Source organism: Tamandua tetradactyla, chromosome 4, assembly GCF_023851605.1.
Source record: "Tamandua tetradactyla isolate mTamTet1 chromosome 4, mTamTet1.pri, whole genome shotgun sequence".
Classification (NCBI taxonomy): domain Eukaryota; kingdom Metazoa; phylum Chordata; class Mammalia; order Pilosa; family Myrmecophagidae; genus Tamandua; species Tamandua tetradactyla.
This window is the reverse complement of record NC_135330.1, coordinates 196,723,011-196,741,590: the sequence shown is the minus strand read 5'-3', so window position 1 is coordinate 196,741,590 and position 18,580 is coordinate 196,723,011. Positions and strand designations below refer to the sequence as shown.

Genomic DNA, 18,580 nt, shown 5'->3' with positions numbered 1-18,580 from the left:
AACATAATGAAGTTTCAGTGGCTAGAAGATTTCAAATAGCATTGTGAGGTCACTCTTATGCAAGCTTCAGCCAGATATTGCTAATTGTCACAGTATGCCAAGCCCCTACCAGCAGTTTCCCGAAGACCCTAAAGAATATTCTGGGCTCTGTCTAAGACTCTAAAATGTTTTACCTAGTGTTCTAGTTTGCTAGCTGCCAGAATGCAATATACTAGAAATGGAATGGCTTTTAAAAAGGGGAATTTAATAAGTTGCTAGTTTACAGTTCTCAGGTTGAGAAAATGTCCCAACTAAAACAAGTCTATAGGGATGTCCAATCTAAGGCATCCAGGGAAAGATACCTTGGTTCAAGAAGGCCGATGAAGTTCAGGATTTCTCTCTCAAGTGAGAAAGCACATGGTGAACACAGTCAGGGCTCCTCTCTCATCTGGAAGGGCACATGGTGAACACAGCATCATCTGCTAGCGTCTTCTCCTGGCTTCCTGTTTCATGAAGCTCCCCGGGAGGCGTTTTCCTTTTTCATCTTCAAAGGTCGCTGGCTCATGGACTTTCTGCTTTGTGGTGCTACAGCATTCTCTGCTCTCTCTGAATCTCTCATTCTCCAAAATATTTCCTCTTTTATAGGACTCCAGAAATTTATCAAAGCCCACCCAAATGGGTGGAGACATGTCATCACCTAATACAGTTTAACAACCACTCTTGATTAAATCACGTCTATAGGAAGATGAACTGATTACAGTTTCAAACATACAGCATTGAATAGAGATTATTCTGCCTTTATGAAATGGGATTTTGATTAAAACACGGCTTTTCTAGGACACATACATCCTTTCAAACCAGCACACCTAGTAAGTTTATTTTTTTGGAAACTTAAGGCCTCCAGATTGTTCCGAGGCCAGATAGTTCCGAAACCCAGAGGTCCCAGTCTCTCCAAGAACATCAAGCAGTTTCATACCTCCTCCTTTCCAACATGAAGTTAAAATGGTCACTGCCCAGATATCCCCAAAGATTGAGAGTGATTAAATGAGAGAAAGGAGGTATAACAGAGAAATTTGGACTTAATAAATGATTATGACCACTGACTCATTATATAGATATTTCTTTTTAGTTTCTGGTATATTCAAATAGCTAGAAGGAGATACCAGAAATTGTTGAGCTGTAATCCAGTAGCCCTGATCTTTGATAACAGTTGCATTATCATTATACATTTTGCTATTTATAGCAGAAAGAAAGAAAGAAAGGGAGGGAGGGAGGGAGGGAGGGAGGGAGGGAGGAAGGAAGGAAGGAAGGAAGGAAGGAAGGAAGGAAGGAAGGAAGGAAGGAAAAAGTTGGTTCCTGTGTTTGTATGGATCTACTTCTGGATGTTTGATTCTGTTCCACTGGTACACCCATCTATCCTGGACAACACTGCACTATCTTTGTTATCTTATCTTTATTGTATGTCTTCAAACTGGGTAGAATGCAATACTAGGGTTCAGTAATGGGGGAGGGGTTGATAAGGGTTATGGGATGTTTGGGTTTTTCTTTTTTCCTTTTTCTGGAGTAAAACAAATGTTCTACTGGTGGTCATGGTGATGAATGAACAACCATGTGATGATACTGTGAACTATTGAGTGTATACTTTGGATGGATTGGATGGTGTATGAATATATCTCCATAAAATTAAATTAGAAAAAAATGCAAAAAAAAAAGGAGAGTCAAAAGAGAAGGCTTTATGCACAACATAATTCTGTCATTAAGAGCAGGAACCCTGCTTCCTCTCAGGTGTCCCCTGGAGCAGTGCTTCTCAATCCTATGCTCTTGCTAGTCAGCTCCTATGACTAGGGTCCTATGACTTCCCCTCCTTTTACTCGGGGCTCTGCTCAGGCTCATTCACTCCCAGCACTAGGAATAAAGATGTCAGGCATATTTCCAGGAGGTTTGTTTTCTCTGCAGATCATATGCTCTAAATAATACGTAAGAAAATTTGAAAAATTTTTTTATCAATCTCAGTGTCTTCCTTTTAGTGGGTTTACATATCCCTGGATATATTTTCTTTTTTTTTTTTTTTTTGCAGTCTATCCTGGGGATGGTGAATTTATGGGTGCATACATATCTTCACGTCTCCCTCTCTCCTGTAGAACAGCATTTCAGCCATCTAAAGCACGTGTATCATTCTGGAACTTGACTGTGATTTTTGGATGGCTGAGAGTATATGTATTTCATTCATTCACTCCACAAATAGTTAATAAAAACCTATTATGTATTAGAGATTCCTCTAGAAACTTTTTATCCACCAAATTTTGAATTTTGACAGGAACTCTCTCTAAAACCTTTTATGTTTCTTTTCCCTTCATTTTTTCTTTAGTATCCGCTATTAATCTAACTTTTTCTTGGTGACGTCAGGCACGGCAGAACGGACAAGTCGTCCATTAGGAGTCAGGCGAGCTGGGTTTTAGTTTCAGCTCAGCTAAAAGGTATTTGTGGGACTTTACGTATTTCTTTATAGTTTGTTTTACTGTAGAAGTTCTACATAAGGCATCATCGTTATGGACATTCATTTAAATACTTGGATGTTATATTGCCATTTCTTTACTTCAAGTAAGGTATATGGTCCAAGATTTCACAGGTTTTACTTTTGTTTGTGCTTATGGGCGTGGGTTGGGTGAGGTGTGGGCGGAAGGACTGGGAGAAACTCGTCACTTTTGAAGACTTATTCTGGACAGAAGATAGAGTGAGTTTTCATTTCCATACTCTTTCCCTTCTGCTTTAAGAAGGACTTGTGGTGGGAAGCTATCTTTCACGGCCTCTGATCACGCTAAAGGAAAAGCTGTGACTCCAAAGCTTTTCCCTGTGGTCATTCCGATAAAGGATGGCGACCCCGACAAGAGGGCCCTTTGTGTGGCATCACAACTTCTCCTGGGATATGAAAGTCAAGTTTGAAACTTAGCTGGGGCAGGGTGGAGACTGAAACCCTTCTGCAGAGAGGATTTAGAAGGACCTTGGAGGCTGACAGTCAGTGCAGAGAGAATGTGTATGCGTGCATGTGCGTGCGTGTGTGTGTGCGCGCGCGCGGGTACGTGTGTGCCTATGTCTTTGGACCTAGGGTGGAAAGCTACAGGTTGAATTGTTGGGCTGTAGGATGCCTTAGCCTGGATCCCCTCAAGAATCAAAGCCCGAGACAGGGCTTTACCAGGGAATCCGTCCTATGGCAGTGAGGGAAGCAGGAAGCCAGGTGGGGAACGCGGAGAAGCAAATGCAAGGTTATGCTTCTGCTGCCACTGCCAAACTAGCCCAGGAAAGATGCAGCTGGTGTTTGGATAGGTGCCTGGACAGGTGTCTGGACAGATCCACCCTCTTGGCCAATGGAGTGTCACGGGACAGGTACCGGTCGGTGTGCGTGACAACACGGTATGCATATTATGCCCACTTTCAGCTTTACTAGGTGCTGCCAAACTGCTCTCAAAAGTGTGGCATTCTACACGCTCACCCAGCAGCATAAAAAATTCTGTTTCGCCACATCCTTGCTAAACCTGGTATGTTCGGACAGTAAGGTGTACTAACCTAACGGTGGGAACCAGTGTGTGATTATTGTGATAATTTGTATTATCTGATTAATCATGTGAAGAACATCATTGTATATTTATTGGCCGCTTGGTTTTCTTCTGTGAATTGTTGGTCACGCCCTTTGTCCATTGTATAAACTGGCGTTTTTATCTTTTCCCTACCAATTGTAGGTGTTCCTGATATTTCTTAAAACTGTATATTTCAATTTACATAAATTTATAACTTGTTTTAACATTTATTTTTATCTATTATTTTTTAAAGATATAATGACATTTAAGTGTAATACATGATACTGGATGGAATTTAAGAATTAAAGAGAAAAGGCTCAAAAGAACATTATTGAGACATGAGAAAACACTGGAAAGTAGAATATAAGCTTAGTGTCAATGTTAAATTTCTTTGTTCTTTTTTTTGTCTTTTTACTTTCTTTCTTTATTTTTTAATATATATTTTTAACTTTTTTATTGTGAAATGTATACAAAGAAGAAATAAATTTCAATGCACATTTTAATAAGTAGTAATGGAACAGTTTCGCATTTTGGTATGGGTTACAGTTCCACAATTTCAGGTTTTTCCTTTAGTGCCTACAAGACACTGGAGACCAACAGAAATGTCAATATATTGATTCAGCAGTCATACGCATTTGTTAAATCCTATCTTCTCTGTTATACTCCTTCTCTTTAAATAACATAACTACCTAAAAGCAATACATTTCAAAGTACATCACAACAAATAATGTAGAACACATTTCACAGTTTGGTATGAGTTACAATTCCTCAATATTAGGTTTTTGTTTTTTTTAAATTAACTTTTAAATTTTTTGAAAAAATCTAACAACAAACAAATGCAAACATTCTTAACTTATGATCATTCCGTTCTACATATATAATTAGTAATTCACAATATCATCACATAGTTGCATATTCATCATCATGATCATTTCTTAGAACATTTGCATCATATCAGAAAAAGAAATAAAAAGAAAACAGGAAAGAATTCATACATACCATACCCCTTACCCCTCCCTTTCATTGATCACTAGCATTTCAATTTAAATGTATTTTAACATTTGTTCCCCCTATTATTTATTTTTATTCCATATGTTTTACTCGTCTTTTGACAAGCTAAAAGGAGCATCAGACACAAGGTTTTCACAATCACACAGTCACACTGGGAAAGCTGTATCATTACACAATCATCTTCAAGAAACATGGCTACTGGAGCACAGCTCTTCTTAGTTTTTTAATCAGAGAAATGGTAGGTCCACAGAAAAGTCATATAAAAAAGACAACATTCCCATTTGACCCCTATTGTTGGCATTTTGCATTAGTGTGGTGCCTTTGCTACAACTGATGGAAGAATATTAGAATAGTACTATCAGCCATACTCCAGGCTTTACATTAGGTGTGTTTCCCCCCCATACCACCTCATCATCAATACCTGCCTTAGCATCATGTATTTGTTACATTTCACAAATGAACATTCTTATGCTTGTGCTATTAACCCCCGTCCATCAGGCACAACAGAGCACACTATGTTATACTGTCCTGTATTGTATCATCCATTCTAGTGACACACATGACCCAAAACTTCCCCTTTCAGAGACATTGCATACATAATTCAGCACGTTAATTACACTCACAAGTTGAAATTTTAAAATATGGATGACATCATCCTTTACCCTGTATTCTGATCTACCCCAGTCCTATCCAGATTAGCCCTTTTTCAACTTTTTAAACAGTTGCTGTATGGGGTGCTGCTGAATTTCACAGCCTCAGAGCTCTAACTCCAAGTCTCAGGCGTCACATAAATACCCAAAGTTTCTGGGAACCACCTGGTTATATACAAACAGCTCAGTAGCTCAGAATTTAGAAATAACAGTTATGACTTCTGAATATATGTGACTGTAAGAGCTTATCATCTAGGACCCTTTATAATAGGCCCAACCTGATAACCCACGCTCTCGACTTCAGTTCACTGAGTTTTATAATATAGTTAGTCCATATGGGTGAGGCAGGATAATAGTTTTTTGTTTGTTTCTGACATTCCATTCAGTGTACAGTCCTTAAGGTTCATTCACCTAGCTGTATGCCTCACAACTTCATTCCTTCTTGCAGCCGCTGAGTAGTCCATTGTATATACACATCATAGTATATGAACCCTTTCTTTCTCCATGAGCTCTCCTAATGACTCCATCAAACTACTTAAGACCCACCTCGAATGGGCAGAGTCACATCTCCATCTAATCAAAAGGTGACATCCATAATTCAGTGTGTCACATCTCCATGGAAACAATCTAATCAAGAACTTCCACCCTGTGTCAGGATTAAAGAACATGGCTTTTCTAGGTTACACAACAGTTTCAAACCAGCATGTGTCTCTGCTTCTGAACTTTCATTTATGAGTCTGTGACAACTGTTTGTCTTTAGTTCTTCAGAGACCATTAAAAGTTATGGATTTATTCTCTTAACTTAGTCATGTTCCAAATAGGTAGGTTGCCAAATAAATTAATTCTGACTTAGTGAAGAGTTTCTCAGTATATATGGGTCTGCAAGTGCATGCACTCATAAATAAACAATGCCTGCCTTCCAGTAGATTAGGGGTGTGAGAGCATATGGCAGTCTGTATAGCTCCCTGCAGATTTAATGGGTTTTTAGTCTTATTCTATTGCTGTGTGTTGGTTTTCAGCCAATAAGAACCACATTATCAACATGTGGCACTTACGGCAGCCAAAAGCATAAAAATGAACTTAATCAATTGTTTGTTTAATGAACTGCTCAACACAAATGTCCATCTGGCTGGGTCCTCAGTCTGGCTTCATATCCCCTCCCCCAAAACTGCCTAGATCTGGAGATGGATAGAAAGAGAGAGAGAGGACGAGATGAAGAGGCAAAGAAGCCCATTTAGAAAGAGGGAAAGAGGCATGCGTGTGTGTGTGTGTGTGTGTGTGTGTGTGTGTGTGTGTGTGTGTAGTGAGGAGAGCAAAAAGGGAAGAAAATCCAGCAAAAAGTTTGAAAAAGGGAGGACAAAGGAAAATAGAGAAAAGATGATCATGCACTAAGGAGGAGTATCCTATGAATAAAAATAGTAGCTTAGTAAACGTGGGACTTAATCTCTGAAGGGAACTTCTGAAGAAGTTCCACCGTGGCAGTGCAATGGCTGTTTCATTGCAATGTGAGTTCCCGTGGCTTGGCAGACACCTCCACACAGCTCTGCGATGCACGTTTGCTGGATGAATGAAGAGCAGGGTGAAAATTGATGTCTGCTTTCTGGTGTAATGAACTTTAAAAAAAACCGTATTCCTTTATTGTTGCGTGCTATGAACGGCTGTTTCTTAAAGGCTGCTAACGCGCAGGGCAGGGTTCTTGATGGTCAAGGTCAGGGTTGTAGGGCAAAGGGCAGGACTTAGGCTGAGGTGGAGGGGTGTGAATTTGTGAATCAAGATCAGATCCAGTGCAGAGTGGATTTAGATTTAGTCTCAATTCAGGACAAAACCTTGAGGCTTTTTAAAAATGTCTTGAATAATAGTAATATAAGGGAGGTAGAAATGAAAACTCAAAGCAAGCGAGGAATTAATTGCTAAGGAAGAAGGTAAACCTCAGAAGAGAGGAAGCTGAAGACAAAAGATTTTCTATTTCAAAAGTGGCAGAAGAATACAGGCTTGAACTCTAAGGTTATTGCCTGCTATGTAAAAACAGGGGAGAGAAACTAATGAGCATCTCTGTCTCTGCCCCTAGAAATGCTACAGTGTAATCAGAGGCTAGCTCTCTGTCTGCCTTAGTTACCAGGCTGCTATGACGATTACCAGGCAGGGATTAGCTTCAACAACAGGAATTTATTGGCTCCCAGTTTTGAGCCTAAGATAAGTTCAAAATCAAGGTGTCAGAAAGGTGATGCTGTCTCTGTCCCCAAAGTCTGTACATGCTGGTGCTGGCTGCCAGAGATCCATGGGTTCCTTGGCTTGTATCCCTGTCTTGCAACCCATGGTGATGTCTTCTCCTTTCTCTTCCAGCTTCCATTGACTTCTAGCTTTTTGGCCCTCCACATGGCTTTCTGTTAAGTCTGGTTTCTGGTTCCTTTCTCTTTATAAGGCTTCCAGTAATCTGGTATAAGACCCAGTTGGGCCCCACTTTAACTGAAAATCTCTGAGAGATTCTGTTTACAATGGGTTCATAACCACAGGAATTCAGATTAAGATTAAGAACATGTCTAAATTGAGGTTCGGAATCCAATCTCCCACATTGCCCCATCCAGTAGCTCTTCAGTTGTGTCTGTGAAACTCCCTTGATCCCCTTCTGGAGCTTATCCCTCCAGTGGATAAGTCTGTATATTTTAAGTTGGTCTGGTAAAAATAAAGGAGTAAGAAGAATTTTGTGTAAACTGAGGTCTTGGGCTGACAATAGGGGTATTGAGAGGGAATTTATATGTTGAGCCACCAGAATCTTTATTTCCTCTCTCCATCCTGACCATCCTATTTAAGCTAAGTTTATGGAATTTTCTATCCTGTTGAGAAATCTTCCAGATAATTTTGTTGTATTTGAACCCATTTGTTAAACATATAAAAATACTGTCATTGAATGAGTTTTCAAGAATGACTGATTCTCATAAGGCAAGGTAGAAATTCAACAAAAATTGTAGCATGATTGGTAGGTGAGATAAAAAAAAATAGATGAGTATCATGATTTAGTAACAACAGACAAAATGAGCTTCCCCCCTTTGGATTTATGTTTTTAATGAGAATTTTTAAATATTAATTTATTTAGCTGTGATAGGTATAGAGGCATTGAAGCCTGAAAGGAGTGTGGAGAGGGCAATGAACAGAATGCTAACAATGAAACCTCAGAATCAGATGTATAATTTCAAGGAATGAATGAAGAGGAAGTTCATGAAGGTATTGGAAGGAAGATCCAGAGAGGTAGGGTAATTCAGGGGATACATAGTGTCCTGAGTAGATTCCAAGGGGGGAGTTTAAAGAAGGGGGAAGTGATCTCCAGAGACAAATTCTTCAGGGTTGATGTTTGCTAACGCCAAGAAAATGTTCATTGGGTTGATATCATGGTGGAAGCCTGCGTCCTGTTGGTTGAGAAGTCAAAGCGAGGGGAAATGTTGATGACAAAGAGTTTACCATCCTTTTAGGTGAGAATAACAGAAGCCAAAGGGAGATGGAGTAAGATGGGACTATCTTTTTAGATGTAAGAAATGTGAGCATTGGGGCCTGAAGGGACAGAGCCAGTGCAGGGAGAGGGAGGGGTAGCTGATGGCAGAAGGTCCAGTGTGGGTGTTGTCTAGTTTGCCAGTTGCTGGAATGTGATAGACCAGAAATGGAAGTACTTTTAAAAAGGGAATTTAATAAGTTGTAAGTTTATGTTTCTAAGGCTGTGAAAATGTCCAAATTAAGGCAGCAATGAGAGCTTACCTTCACTTAAGAAAGGCCAATGAAGTTCTGAGTTTCCCTCTCAGCTGGGAGGGCACATGGTGACATCTGCTAGCTTTTTCTCCAGGAATCTCCAACAGCTTTCCTGGGGCTCTGTCCATTCTGTTGGCTTTGTCAGTTCAGGTGGCTCTTTCCAAAATGGTTCCCTCTTTAAAGGGCTCCAGTAAGTAACCCTACCTGGAATGGGTGGAGACACATCTCCATGGAAACAATAAAAAAGCTCCCACCCAACAACATTGAATAAGGATTTAAAAACTTGGCTTTTGTGGGGTACACAACAGATTCAAGCTGGCACAGGTTTGTCCCTTTAACTTATGACATTTTTCCTGGAACACACCCAGTCATCAGGGCTGGAAATGCCTCTACAGTTGTATCTGTTTTAGAGGATAGCATAGAAGATATTTACACACTTATGTGAAGAGACCAACCAGTGTTTGATTTGTCATTGTATGGATTGGTGGTCAATCACTCTGATATCTGCATTCCTAAATTTTGCCAGCAATAGGTCACAGCTTTCAGGTCATGCTTATTGGTTGTCCTATTGAAAGCTGCTATTTCTTAGAAAAACTTCCTTGTCTGAGGCTTTCCTTTTGTACTTTTTTTCTGGAGCAGAACAGGGTCCTGTAAGCTGCCAATGAAGAAGTGTGTTTCTGAGACTGGTGCCTGCACAGGGATTCTTCCTGAAAAGTGTGTGGCCTCCCTAGGAAACTGAGGCTTGCCTGCTTCTTGCATTTTAGGTGGAATTTTGGATATCAAAACTAATTGTAGTGGTTCGGCGTGTGGTGTTGTCCACATAATAGATCTTACCAGAAAGGGAACAAGACAGCTGTTTATACAATATGATCTAAAGGAAACTCAGTTACAGAGAAGGGAAGAGATTTGAAGATACCAGTCTAAGGTCATATAAGGCTGTGTAAGCTGGCTGACCTGAAACTACAAGTGCCAGCATCCTGACTCTTGGCTCTATTTTTCCTTACCCCAAAAGGGCATTGTTTGTAACAGGACAAGACTGGCTCCCATTATAAATCCAATACTGAATTTAAAACTCTAGCACCATGAATTCAGAGAATTTTGCTAAACAGGGTGAACATTTTGTTGATTCCCAGATGGTCCAGAAATAAGTTCCTCTTGTATCTAAACTAGTTATGAATTTATAACTCATAATGTTTCCAAGATTGTTCAGGGCTCAGAGGTAAGGGGTTTCACCAGGCTTAGGAAAGGCTGTTAGTTCAGACTGTGTATACCCCTGGATTTGTGATTTCCTAGATGTGACTTTATTGTTCCCTATTTTTTCATTTGTAGTTTATTTCTCCCATATGTGCCATGTGGGGAAATATCCTGTAGACTATTCTAATGAAATATACTCAGTAATAGGTTTCAATTCACATAGAGGCTTTCAGAAATATTTCTCAAGGAATTTGAGGTCTACTGAAAAGCTATTTAAGAGGAGCATAGTCTAATATTTAGTCTCATTTTCCTTTTTCAAAAATGAACATTACCTTTATTTAATATTCATCTTTCTTCTTTCATATACAGGATGTCTGACAACTAAACAGATAAAAATAAAGAGAGCTCTTTCAAATTATTCTCCTTTTCTTATTCACCAGGGCAAGAGCATAAGAAAATATGAATATTCACCCTCAGTACTGTTTCTTAAGTAAAGTTGCCCAGTACTTTGCTATTCTGCAGAAACTAAAGAGATATATGTCTCACATGTCTTCCTGGGTAATTTTGGAAGATTAATTTCCTTCTGACTCCCCTGGGGCATTTACAGAAGAGAGGGCAGAGATAATTGCTGCATCCTGCTGCCTTTCCTTTCTAGCATGCAGAATCAGGATTTGTGCATGGCTTCCTAACTGGAGGGCAGTTGACTGGTGAAGCAGAATGAAGACTCACCTTAGGTGAGATAAACTTTTGACACTGTTGCATGATTAGACGTAGAAATCACCAAATACACCAGTCATCCTTAAGAGGCCAGCGTTGGGGCGAGGCTCTGCTTTAGTGGCTCCTTGCTGCTCTGGAGACCAGGTGCATGAAGTTGCAGAGTTGGGGTGCGGGAGAGGGTGGGGGAGGGTGATACTGCCACCAGTGTACAAAAGCTCAAATATTTACAATTTCATTTAAAACTCCCCACTATCAACAAGCTGTTTTCGCCAATTGTCTCAGTTTGCTAAAGCTGCTGGAATGCAATATACCAGAAATGGATTGGCTTTTACAAAGGGTATTTATTAAGTTAAGTTACAATTGTAAGGCCATGAAAATGTTCAAATTAAGGCACCAAGAAGCGGATACCTTCTTGGAGGAAGTGCTGCCAGAGTCTGGGCTCCTCTGTCACATGGAAGGTGCGTGGCAGCTTCTGTGGCCCTTCACTCCTGGGTTGGTTTCAAAATGGCTCTCTCAGCTTCTGTGGATCTTTCTGGCTTCTCCTGGGGCATTTTCTTTCCTTTTTCGCTTCTCTCCTGCTCTGAGCTGTCTCCAAAAAGGACTCCACCAAGCGGATTAAGACCCACCTTGAATGGGCAGGTCACATCTCCATGGAAACCTAATAAAAAGTTCCGTGGTCCTAATGAAAAGACCACCCAGAGGTGTGCCCTGACAAGAGTGGATTACAGGAACAGAGGCTTTTCTGGGGTACGTAACAGATTCAAACCAGCATAGCCACTGCAATGGACATAAATTTTTTGGAGAAATAAAAGCCTTAAGAATGAAATAAAGTGATATCAACAAGCCACATCTAACACAGGTAAGCCATAGACCCTCTTTCTGTACAGCCCTCTGAGGCCCCATACTGACTTGTTGACATCTTTTCTTTGTACTTCCAGACAAGATATTGTTCAAACACAGACACATGACAGGAGTGTGGAGCAGGTGATTTGCCATTACCTTCTCTGAAATGGCACAGGCCCTGGCCTCTCAAATTCTGGGGTGATGTTGAATTATGTTTATATTGTCATTGAAAATGGTTCACGAACTCTTGAAGTGTTTCCATAACCATACAGAAATACTGGGTTTAGAAGACAAATCTGATCTAACACAAAAGACCTAAATTAATTTAGGTGTGAGACTATTATTTGCTAAAATCAAACATATATTTCTGATTGTTTCTATTTACACAGCAGTGCAAAATAAGACTATAAACCAGTAAGCTTTCTGCTATTTGTTGGCATGTGGCTGACCAATGTGGAACTTCCATCTTACTGTGATATGTGCTGCCAGTTCCTCGAAGCACCTGGCTCTGTGCTTCTCCTCATGCCCACTGCTCAAGTATAAGGCATAGATATCCATGAACCGGTCCCAAGATGCTTGGCCCATGGGCCCTGGATGATGCTTTTCAGGAACTGGAGACACCCAATTTATGCCAAGATTGAAATTCCCTAGGCTTGGGGTATATCCCCTATTTATGCTACTGAGTTTGGGAAATGCATTAAGAAATAAATCATATGATGATCAAAGATTGAGAAAGGACAGTTTAAAACAATGTCAATAAATACAGAAAACATACTGGGAGGCAGCTAATCATGTTGAAGAGACAAGATAGAGCAAAGTTTGAAACATAAGGAAAATGGTCAGTCTGGTCAATGGGTAGGAACACTTTATCTAGAATCCTAATGGTAAGATTTCACTGATAAAGAAATGTCTCATTTGATCGAAGTGAAGGAACTCACATGATTTTAGTCAATATTAACTAATAACCAGTGACTTACCAAAACAGGTGTGACACATAAACCCCAAGTTTCTTTCTTTCCCGTACTCTACGAGGTAAAGCGGCATTTCCTCTAATAGGAGTTGGAGGTGATCTGGTGCCCTCAGTCAGACACTTGCTTTTTATCTCATGAGAGGGACTAAGAATGAAGTGAGCACTGAAGACAGTAAGTTACTACCTCATGTTTTGGCAAAAGTAGAAAAGAGAGAAGATGTAAGATGTGACTTGTCTGTGCTGTGTTTCCTAGTTATGTTCCTCATCAGGAGAAAGAGTCTAACAGTCAATAAACCCCACCCAGGGTGTGATGGTTGGGTTCAGGTCAGCTTGGCCAGGTGATGGTGCCTAGTTGTCTGGTCAGGCAAGCACTGGCCTGACCATTAAAGCAAGGATATTTCATGGCTGGTTGATAAACCAGAAGGCTGGTGTATTAAATTATCAGTCAGTTGATTGCAGCTGTGGCTGATCACATCTGTGGTCAACTAAGGGTGTGTCCCCAACAATGAGATAATTCAATCAACTGGATTTTATCCAATTGGTTGAAGACTTTAAAGGAAGAAGAGAGAATTTTCACTGTTTTCTTTAGCTACCGAGCCCTCTCCTGTGGAATTCATTGAGGCTTTTCATCAGAGTTGCCACCCTCATGGGCTGCCCTTCAGAGTTTGGACTCTTGCATCCCCGTGGTTGTGAGACACCTTTATATATCTCATATTTGCAGATGTCTCCTGTTGGTTCTGTTTCTCTATGAACAGGGTCTTTGTTAAAATTAAAATAAAATTTGGACAAATACAAAATAAAATTTTATTTATCCAATTCTTTTTTTTCCCTCACATACAAACTTTCAATATAAAAATACATCTGGGGGCGGGCCACCATGGCTCAGTGGCAGAGTTCTCGCCTGCCATGCCGGAGACCTGGGTTCGATTTCCGGTGCCTGCCCATGCCACAACAATGCATTCAGGCCTTCATGAGTGTTTTCATTTTCAAAAAAAACAAATCCAAATATACTGGCCTTTTTCTTAAAGATAGTGGGAATTTATCTGAGTAAGCAAATGGTCCCAAATCCAGCCATTATCAAATCCCCTTTAACACTTCTTATTTGAATGTTTGATTATGGCAGGACTTGACAGCAAGAGGGCAAGTCTTCACTGCTATGAAGAAATAGGTACTTAAAAAATATGCAAGCATGGTTTCTGGCGGTTGGGATGCCCAATTTTCATCTGTGCCCTGGGCAACCTTAAGGAAAACATCTTGTTTAAGATCTCAGCTCTCCTGACATTAAATAAAAGCCAAGAAGGGGAATGTCTCTGCCCGTGAGGGTCTCTGGTCATGTTTCAGACGTGGGAAGCCATGTACACATTCTGCTTGCAGAGTGGCTGCTCCATCAGTCTCCATGGGGTAGACTCAGGGCGGGTGAGTGGCTCGAAAATCCTTCACTATCAATGCAACAGGACACAGGTGGTTTTATTTGATATTGAAAAAGCAAGGAAAGAGAGGCTAGACTTCTGTTATCATGGCCACACTGGAACTAGATGCTGGGAGCGTGCTTATTCAGTGGACAGGGTAACTCAGTTTCAAAGCAGGGCATGTGTATGGTGCCAGAATGTGGGCGTGCATTGATAGGTTGGTGGCGTTGACTGAGATCAACTGCATGTCAGCCTCCCACACAGGGGTTCTCTCTTGTGTTCCAGAAGCCTTAGGGACAGTTCTCCGCACAGGTGAGCAGGAGCACAGCTGCCCTTGGAATGCAATGCCACAAGTTGCTCCATTGTGCTCTCGGTGCAGAGAGGTTTGCTGTTGGGAGAGATGAAAAGTGTTGCAGACGTCATCTTCCAGCTAACCTAACTTGCTTTAGGTTGTCCATTGAAAGCCCAGTGAGCTAAGACCATGACTGCTAAATTGGGGCCATTATACTGTCCCCAGAGTGATTTTGTTCAAAACCCCAAGTTTAAGCGAAGAGGAGTCATCTGTCCACACAATGGGCCTAGATAAACCTTTTTTCTTAGCGTTGAAGATCGATTTCCTCCGATGTTTGCACAGCAGCTGTTTCAACTTGTCCTTAAAAAAGCTGGTTGTAAGTGTGTAGAGGACAGGATTCAAAGCACTGTTTACCGGGAGGAAAAAAATGACTATCCAGGAAGTGATTGTCCCTGGAGAGAGAAATGCAGCGTGAGCAAAACAGGAGTTGAAGTTTGAAAGAGACGCAAAATATACATCACAGTTTGCAGTCAATGCTATTTTTGAAAGGGCACCTGACTTCATGTAAATTTTCTCTCACCTTACTGAAGCTTTCTGTATGAGGAGCGCACAGAAGCCTCAAATTTCAGGTTTTACCATTTAACCGCTCTGAATTTCAGTAACTGCCTCGTAGGTTGTGAGTGCAATCGAGAGAGCAAATATGTGAAAGCACTTTTGTAAATGTTCAATTGCTATGTAATGTAATTCTTTTTCCTGTTCTATTGCCTTGCTTTATATAAAGCATGGTTCTCGGTCAGTGGAACGGGGCTCAGTTAACTTCGGATCCAGGAGTCAGAACCGTCCTGGGCCCTCGGTTTGCCCAGGCCTGGACCGTCCTATCTGAGCCCCTACTGTGCTGTTCTGGGCAGGGGCTGAGGAGCTGAAGAGCAGAGAAGGACCCATTCCCCAGCCTAATGAATTCCCACTAATAGAATATTTGGGAAAGATGCTGCAGCTCCTTTTGGGAGGAGACATCTGGAATGGCAGTGTCCTTCCGAGGACATCGTCTGCTCGGCTAGAATGAAATGGAATATCTGCTGGGATCCCAGCCCGCCCCTGCGGTCAGACGGGCCTTAGCTCTGTGACTGTGGGCGAAGACCGCCCCTGCACCTGGCCGGCCGCACCTGGCAATGTGTCTGGCGCTCTCTGAGCCCCCTTCTCCGCGCTGGTGTCTGCCATTCTCAGCCCCGTGTTAGAGAACTTCCCGCTGAGGGACCAGCCATGCCACCACCCTCATCTTCCTACCCTTCAGAGGGTGTCGCGTGTTCTCCTCTTACCCGCTTCACTCTTTACGCCCTTTCTTCCTCTCTGTCCTTCTTGTCTGTTTCTTCTCCGCTGCTGATCTGAGTCCCCGCCCCACATCTGTCCTCTCCTTTCTCTCTCTTTCCCTTTCCTGTTTGACCTTCCTCTTTCCCATCCCATCTTCTCATCTCTCTCTTTTTTTTCTACTTGAAAGAATATGGGAGGGCATGGCTCTGTATTTTAGCATTTCTTATATTTATTAAATAAAATTTCACATTACTTGACCTTAATTAAAAAAAAATATATATATATATATGAACGGTTAATGACTGAAGAAAAACAAATGAATAAGTTGCTTTTTGCAGCCCAGAAAACAATGTGGCCCCAAAAGACACTGTGGCTGGTTCCCCCACCCCCACCCGGTGGGAACCACAGGCCTGAGCGCGGCCTCCGGGTGTGTCGTTTCCCCGCCGCGGGAGGGCTCAGGCCGGCTCCCTAAGCTCCGCTGGCCGCTGGCGCCGCGTCGGGGGAGCCGGGGCTGGCAGCTGGGGCTGCCCGGCTGGCGTCAGGGCTGAGCTGTGGCCTCTCGGGGCAGGGACCCGGAGGGTGGGGCCCCTAGGGTCAGGGGCACGGGCAGGATAAGGGTCCGGCCAAAGCCCACAGAGGCATCTTTCCCAGTCCACGGGTGCGCCAGACCAGCCCCAGCGGGCTGACCGGGGGCCCAGCGACGTCTTAAAGGGCACTTTCCCCCTCCTTTCCCAGAACCGAGGGTATTTATTACGCCTCTCGTGACCTGAAATGTCCCAGACTCCCTAAGGAGGCCAACTGCTCCTGCTGCCGTCAGATACTGCCGGGTCACCAGACATCTCCGGAGTATAAATCAGGGAGGAAAAGACTCAGGGCGTAAAGAATCTTGGAACACTAGAACTGGAAGGAACCGAGGGCCTGTCTGGGAATGGTCTCAGTGAGGCCTCCTGCCGTCCCCAAGCGCCCTAGCCTGGCCAGTGGTGAGGTCAGGAGAGGCCTGGGCTCCTACCTCATTCCCCCAGGCCAGGCGGCCTCCCCCCAGATACCGGGGGGTGGGGCGGGGAAGGACACAGAAGGGGAGGGGGGAAGCCAGACCCCACTCAAGTCATAGCTCGTGGCCAGCTCAGTTTCTTTAATTGAAAAGGCATTTGTTACACCAGCACCATGCCAGCAGCCAGGTGGGAAACGTGGAGATGAGTAAGACGTGGCCCCAGCTTCCTGGGTTGGGGGCGGCAACAGGCACGGCCCAAAGTGACCCTGACAGGACGCAGTTCGAACGAGGCCCAGCAGTGAGGGTCAAACAAAACGTGATGGGCTGTTCAGCCTCTGGGTTGGACGCTTCGGGGAGAGGTCTGGAAGTTTCCGTGGAGGAGGTGGTGTTTGGATTGAGCCTTGAAGGATGAGAAGGGGGGGCTAGAAGCCTAGAGATTATAGGTAAAAAGTATAACCCAAATGGCGCCACAGCCTCGGCCAAGGCAGACGTCAGAAAAGCTCAGGGAACAAGGCCCAATAATTCCAAAGAACCTTCCTCTCAGACTGTGTGAGGGCAGGGTGGGAGGGAAGAAGTATTTTTATGCTAACCCCAGCGTATCCCACTCCAAGAGCAGTGGAAGCCAGTGGGCATTTTAATCCTGTTGAATTTAATGTAATGAGAATGTAGAACTTGAGACGTCCAGGAAGCCGTCATGGATTTGCTCTCACCACCCAGCAAAGGCTTCCAAGTATCTAGCCCTGATCTGTCTTCCAGTTTTCCCTCCCATCTCTGCAGTGGCTCAGGGCACATCTTTCCACAACTTGCTGTGCAGACCAAGCTCCCTGATGAGGGGAAGCTGCGCATGTCAAGTGGCTCTGCCACAAGCATTCAACCGAGCGCACGCTGGAGGGCTACGGGTTGGAAGGGTGATGGCCCCCCATTGGCTGTCTGTGCACCCCTCACTCTTGTATGGGCTGTGATGTGCCAGGCACTCTGCTTGACCCGAGGTCACCCAGTGAATGACGCAGTCCTGCCCTGCAGGCATTCCGCAGGTAGATTTGCAACAGGGGAAGCAGTGAGTTGGCCATGATCCCAAGCTCTTATACCTAGAGTTGGTCAAGCCTCGGGTGGCCCTGGAGGGTCATGTTCTCTGGATTCCAGAAAGGGCATCCGTAAAACGCTGAGTAATGAACAGTGACCTGCTGTGGTTGTCGTTGGGATGGGGCCAGGGACCTTAGCCTCTTGGATGAGGCACTTCCACGGAACATTTGTCCTCCACACAGTCCCGTGTGAAAACCACGGAACTAAACCCAAGGAAACTGGCCAGTGGTTCTTAATCAGGGCTGCATGTCTCAGAGGCACAGGCCATACACAAGCCTTAGAGCAAAACCCAGAGGTCCAGGGTAGAGCCTGGCCATGTGGATTTTGATTCTTTATGTGCACTCCTGAGAAGGAGCCACGACCTACCTCAGAGGGACACAAGACGCTCACACATAGTTTCTCTCTAGTGCCTAGTTTTTATTTTCTCTGGCTGGACTGCACCACTAAACAGTTTCCATCTCGGAGTGCCAATTTTAAAACACGAGGGGATTGCTGCCACGTGGGAGACCCAGGTTCAATTCCCCGCCAATGCACTTCCCAAAAACAAACAGGCAAGCAAAACAAAGATAGAGAAAACAAACAAACAAAAATTCAACAAAGGGTGCTGCAGGAAGGGGATACTCACATGGAAAAAGAATGAAATGTGACCCCAGGCATATAGCATACAAAAAACAAAAACAAAACAAAACCGTGAGGGGAGATAATATCTCTTCCTATTGAGGCTGTTTGGGGAATTACCATGTGCAAGACCCTGTCCTGGATGTTCTTTTGGACTAGTTGCTCCTCCCCATTCTGGCCTCCACCAACAACAGCCCTGAGA

At 43.2% G+C, this 18,580-nt stretch overlaps 1 protein-coding gene across 1 annotated transcript in view; it reads right to left on the bottom strand.

The window, feature by feature from the left end:
- Window positions 1-13,871: 13,871 nt before the first annotated feature.
- The window catches only part of RXFP2 (relaxin family peptide receptor 2), an 89,451-nt gene continuing 84,742 nt past the window's right edge, over window positions 13,872-18,580 (bottom strand). Inside the window, exon 22 of the mRNA XM_077156945.1 lies at window positions 13,872-14,830. Within this exon, the coding sequence (XP_077013060.1) occupies window positions 14,589-14,830 (242 nt within the window). The 3' untranslated portion in view covers window positions 13,872-14,588. The remainder of the gene's footprint in view (window positions 14,831-18,580) is intronic.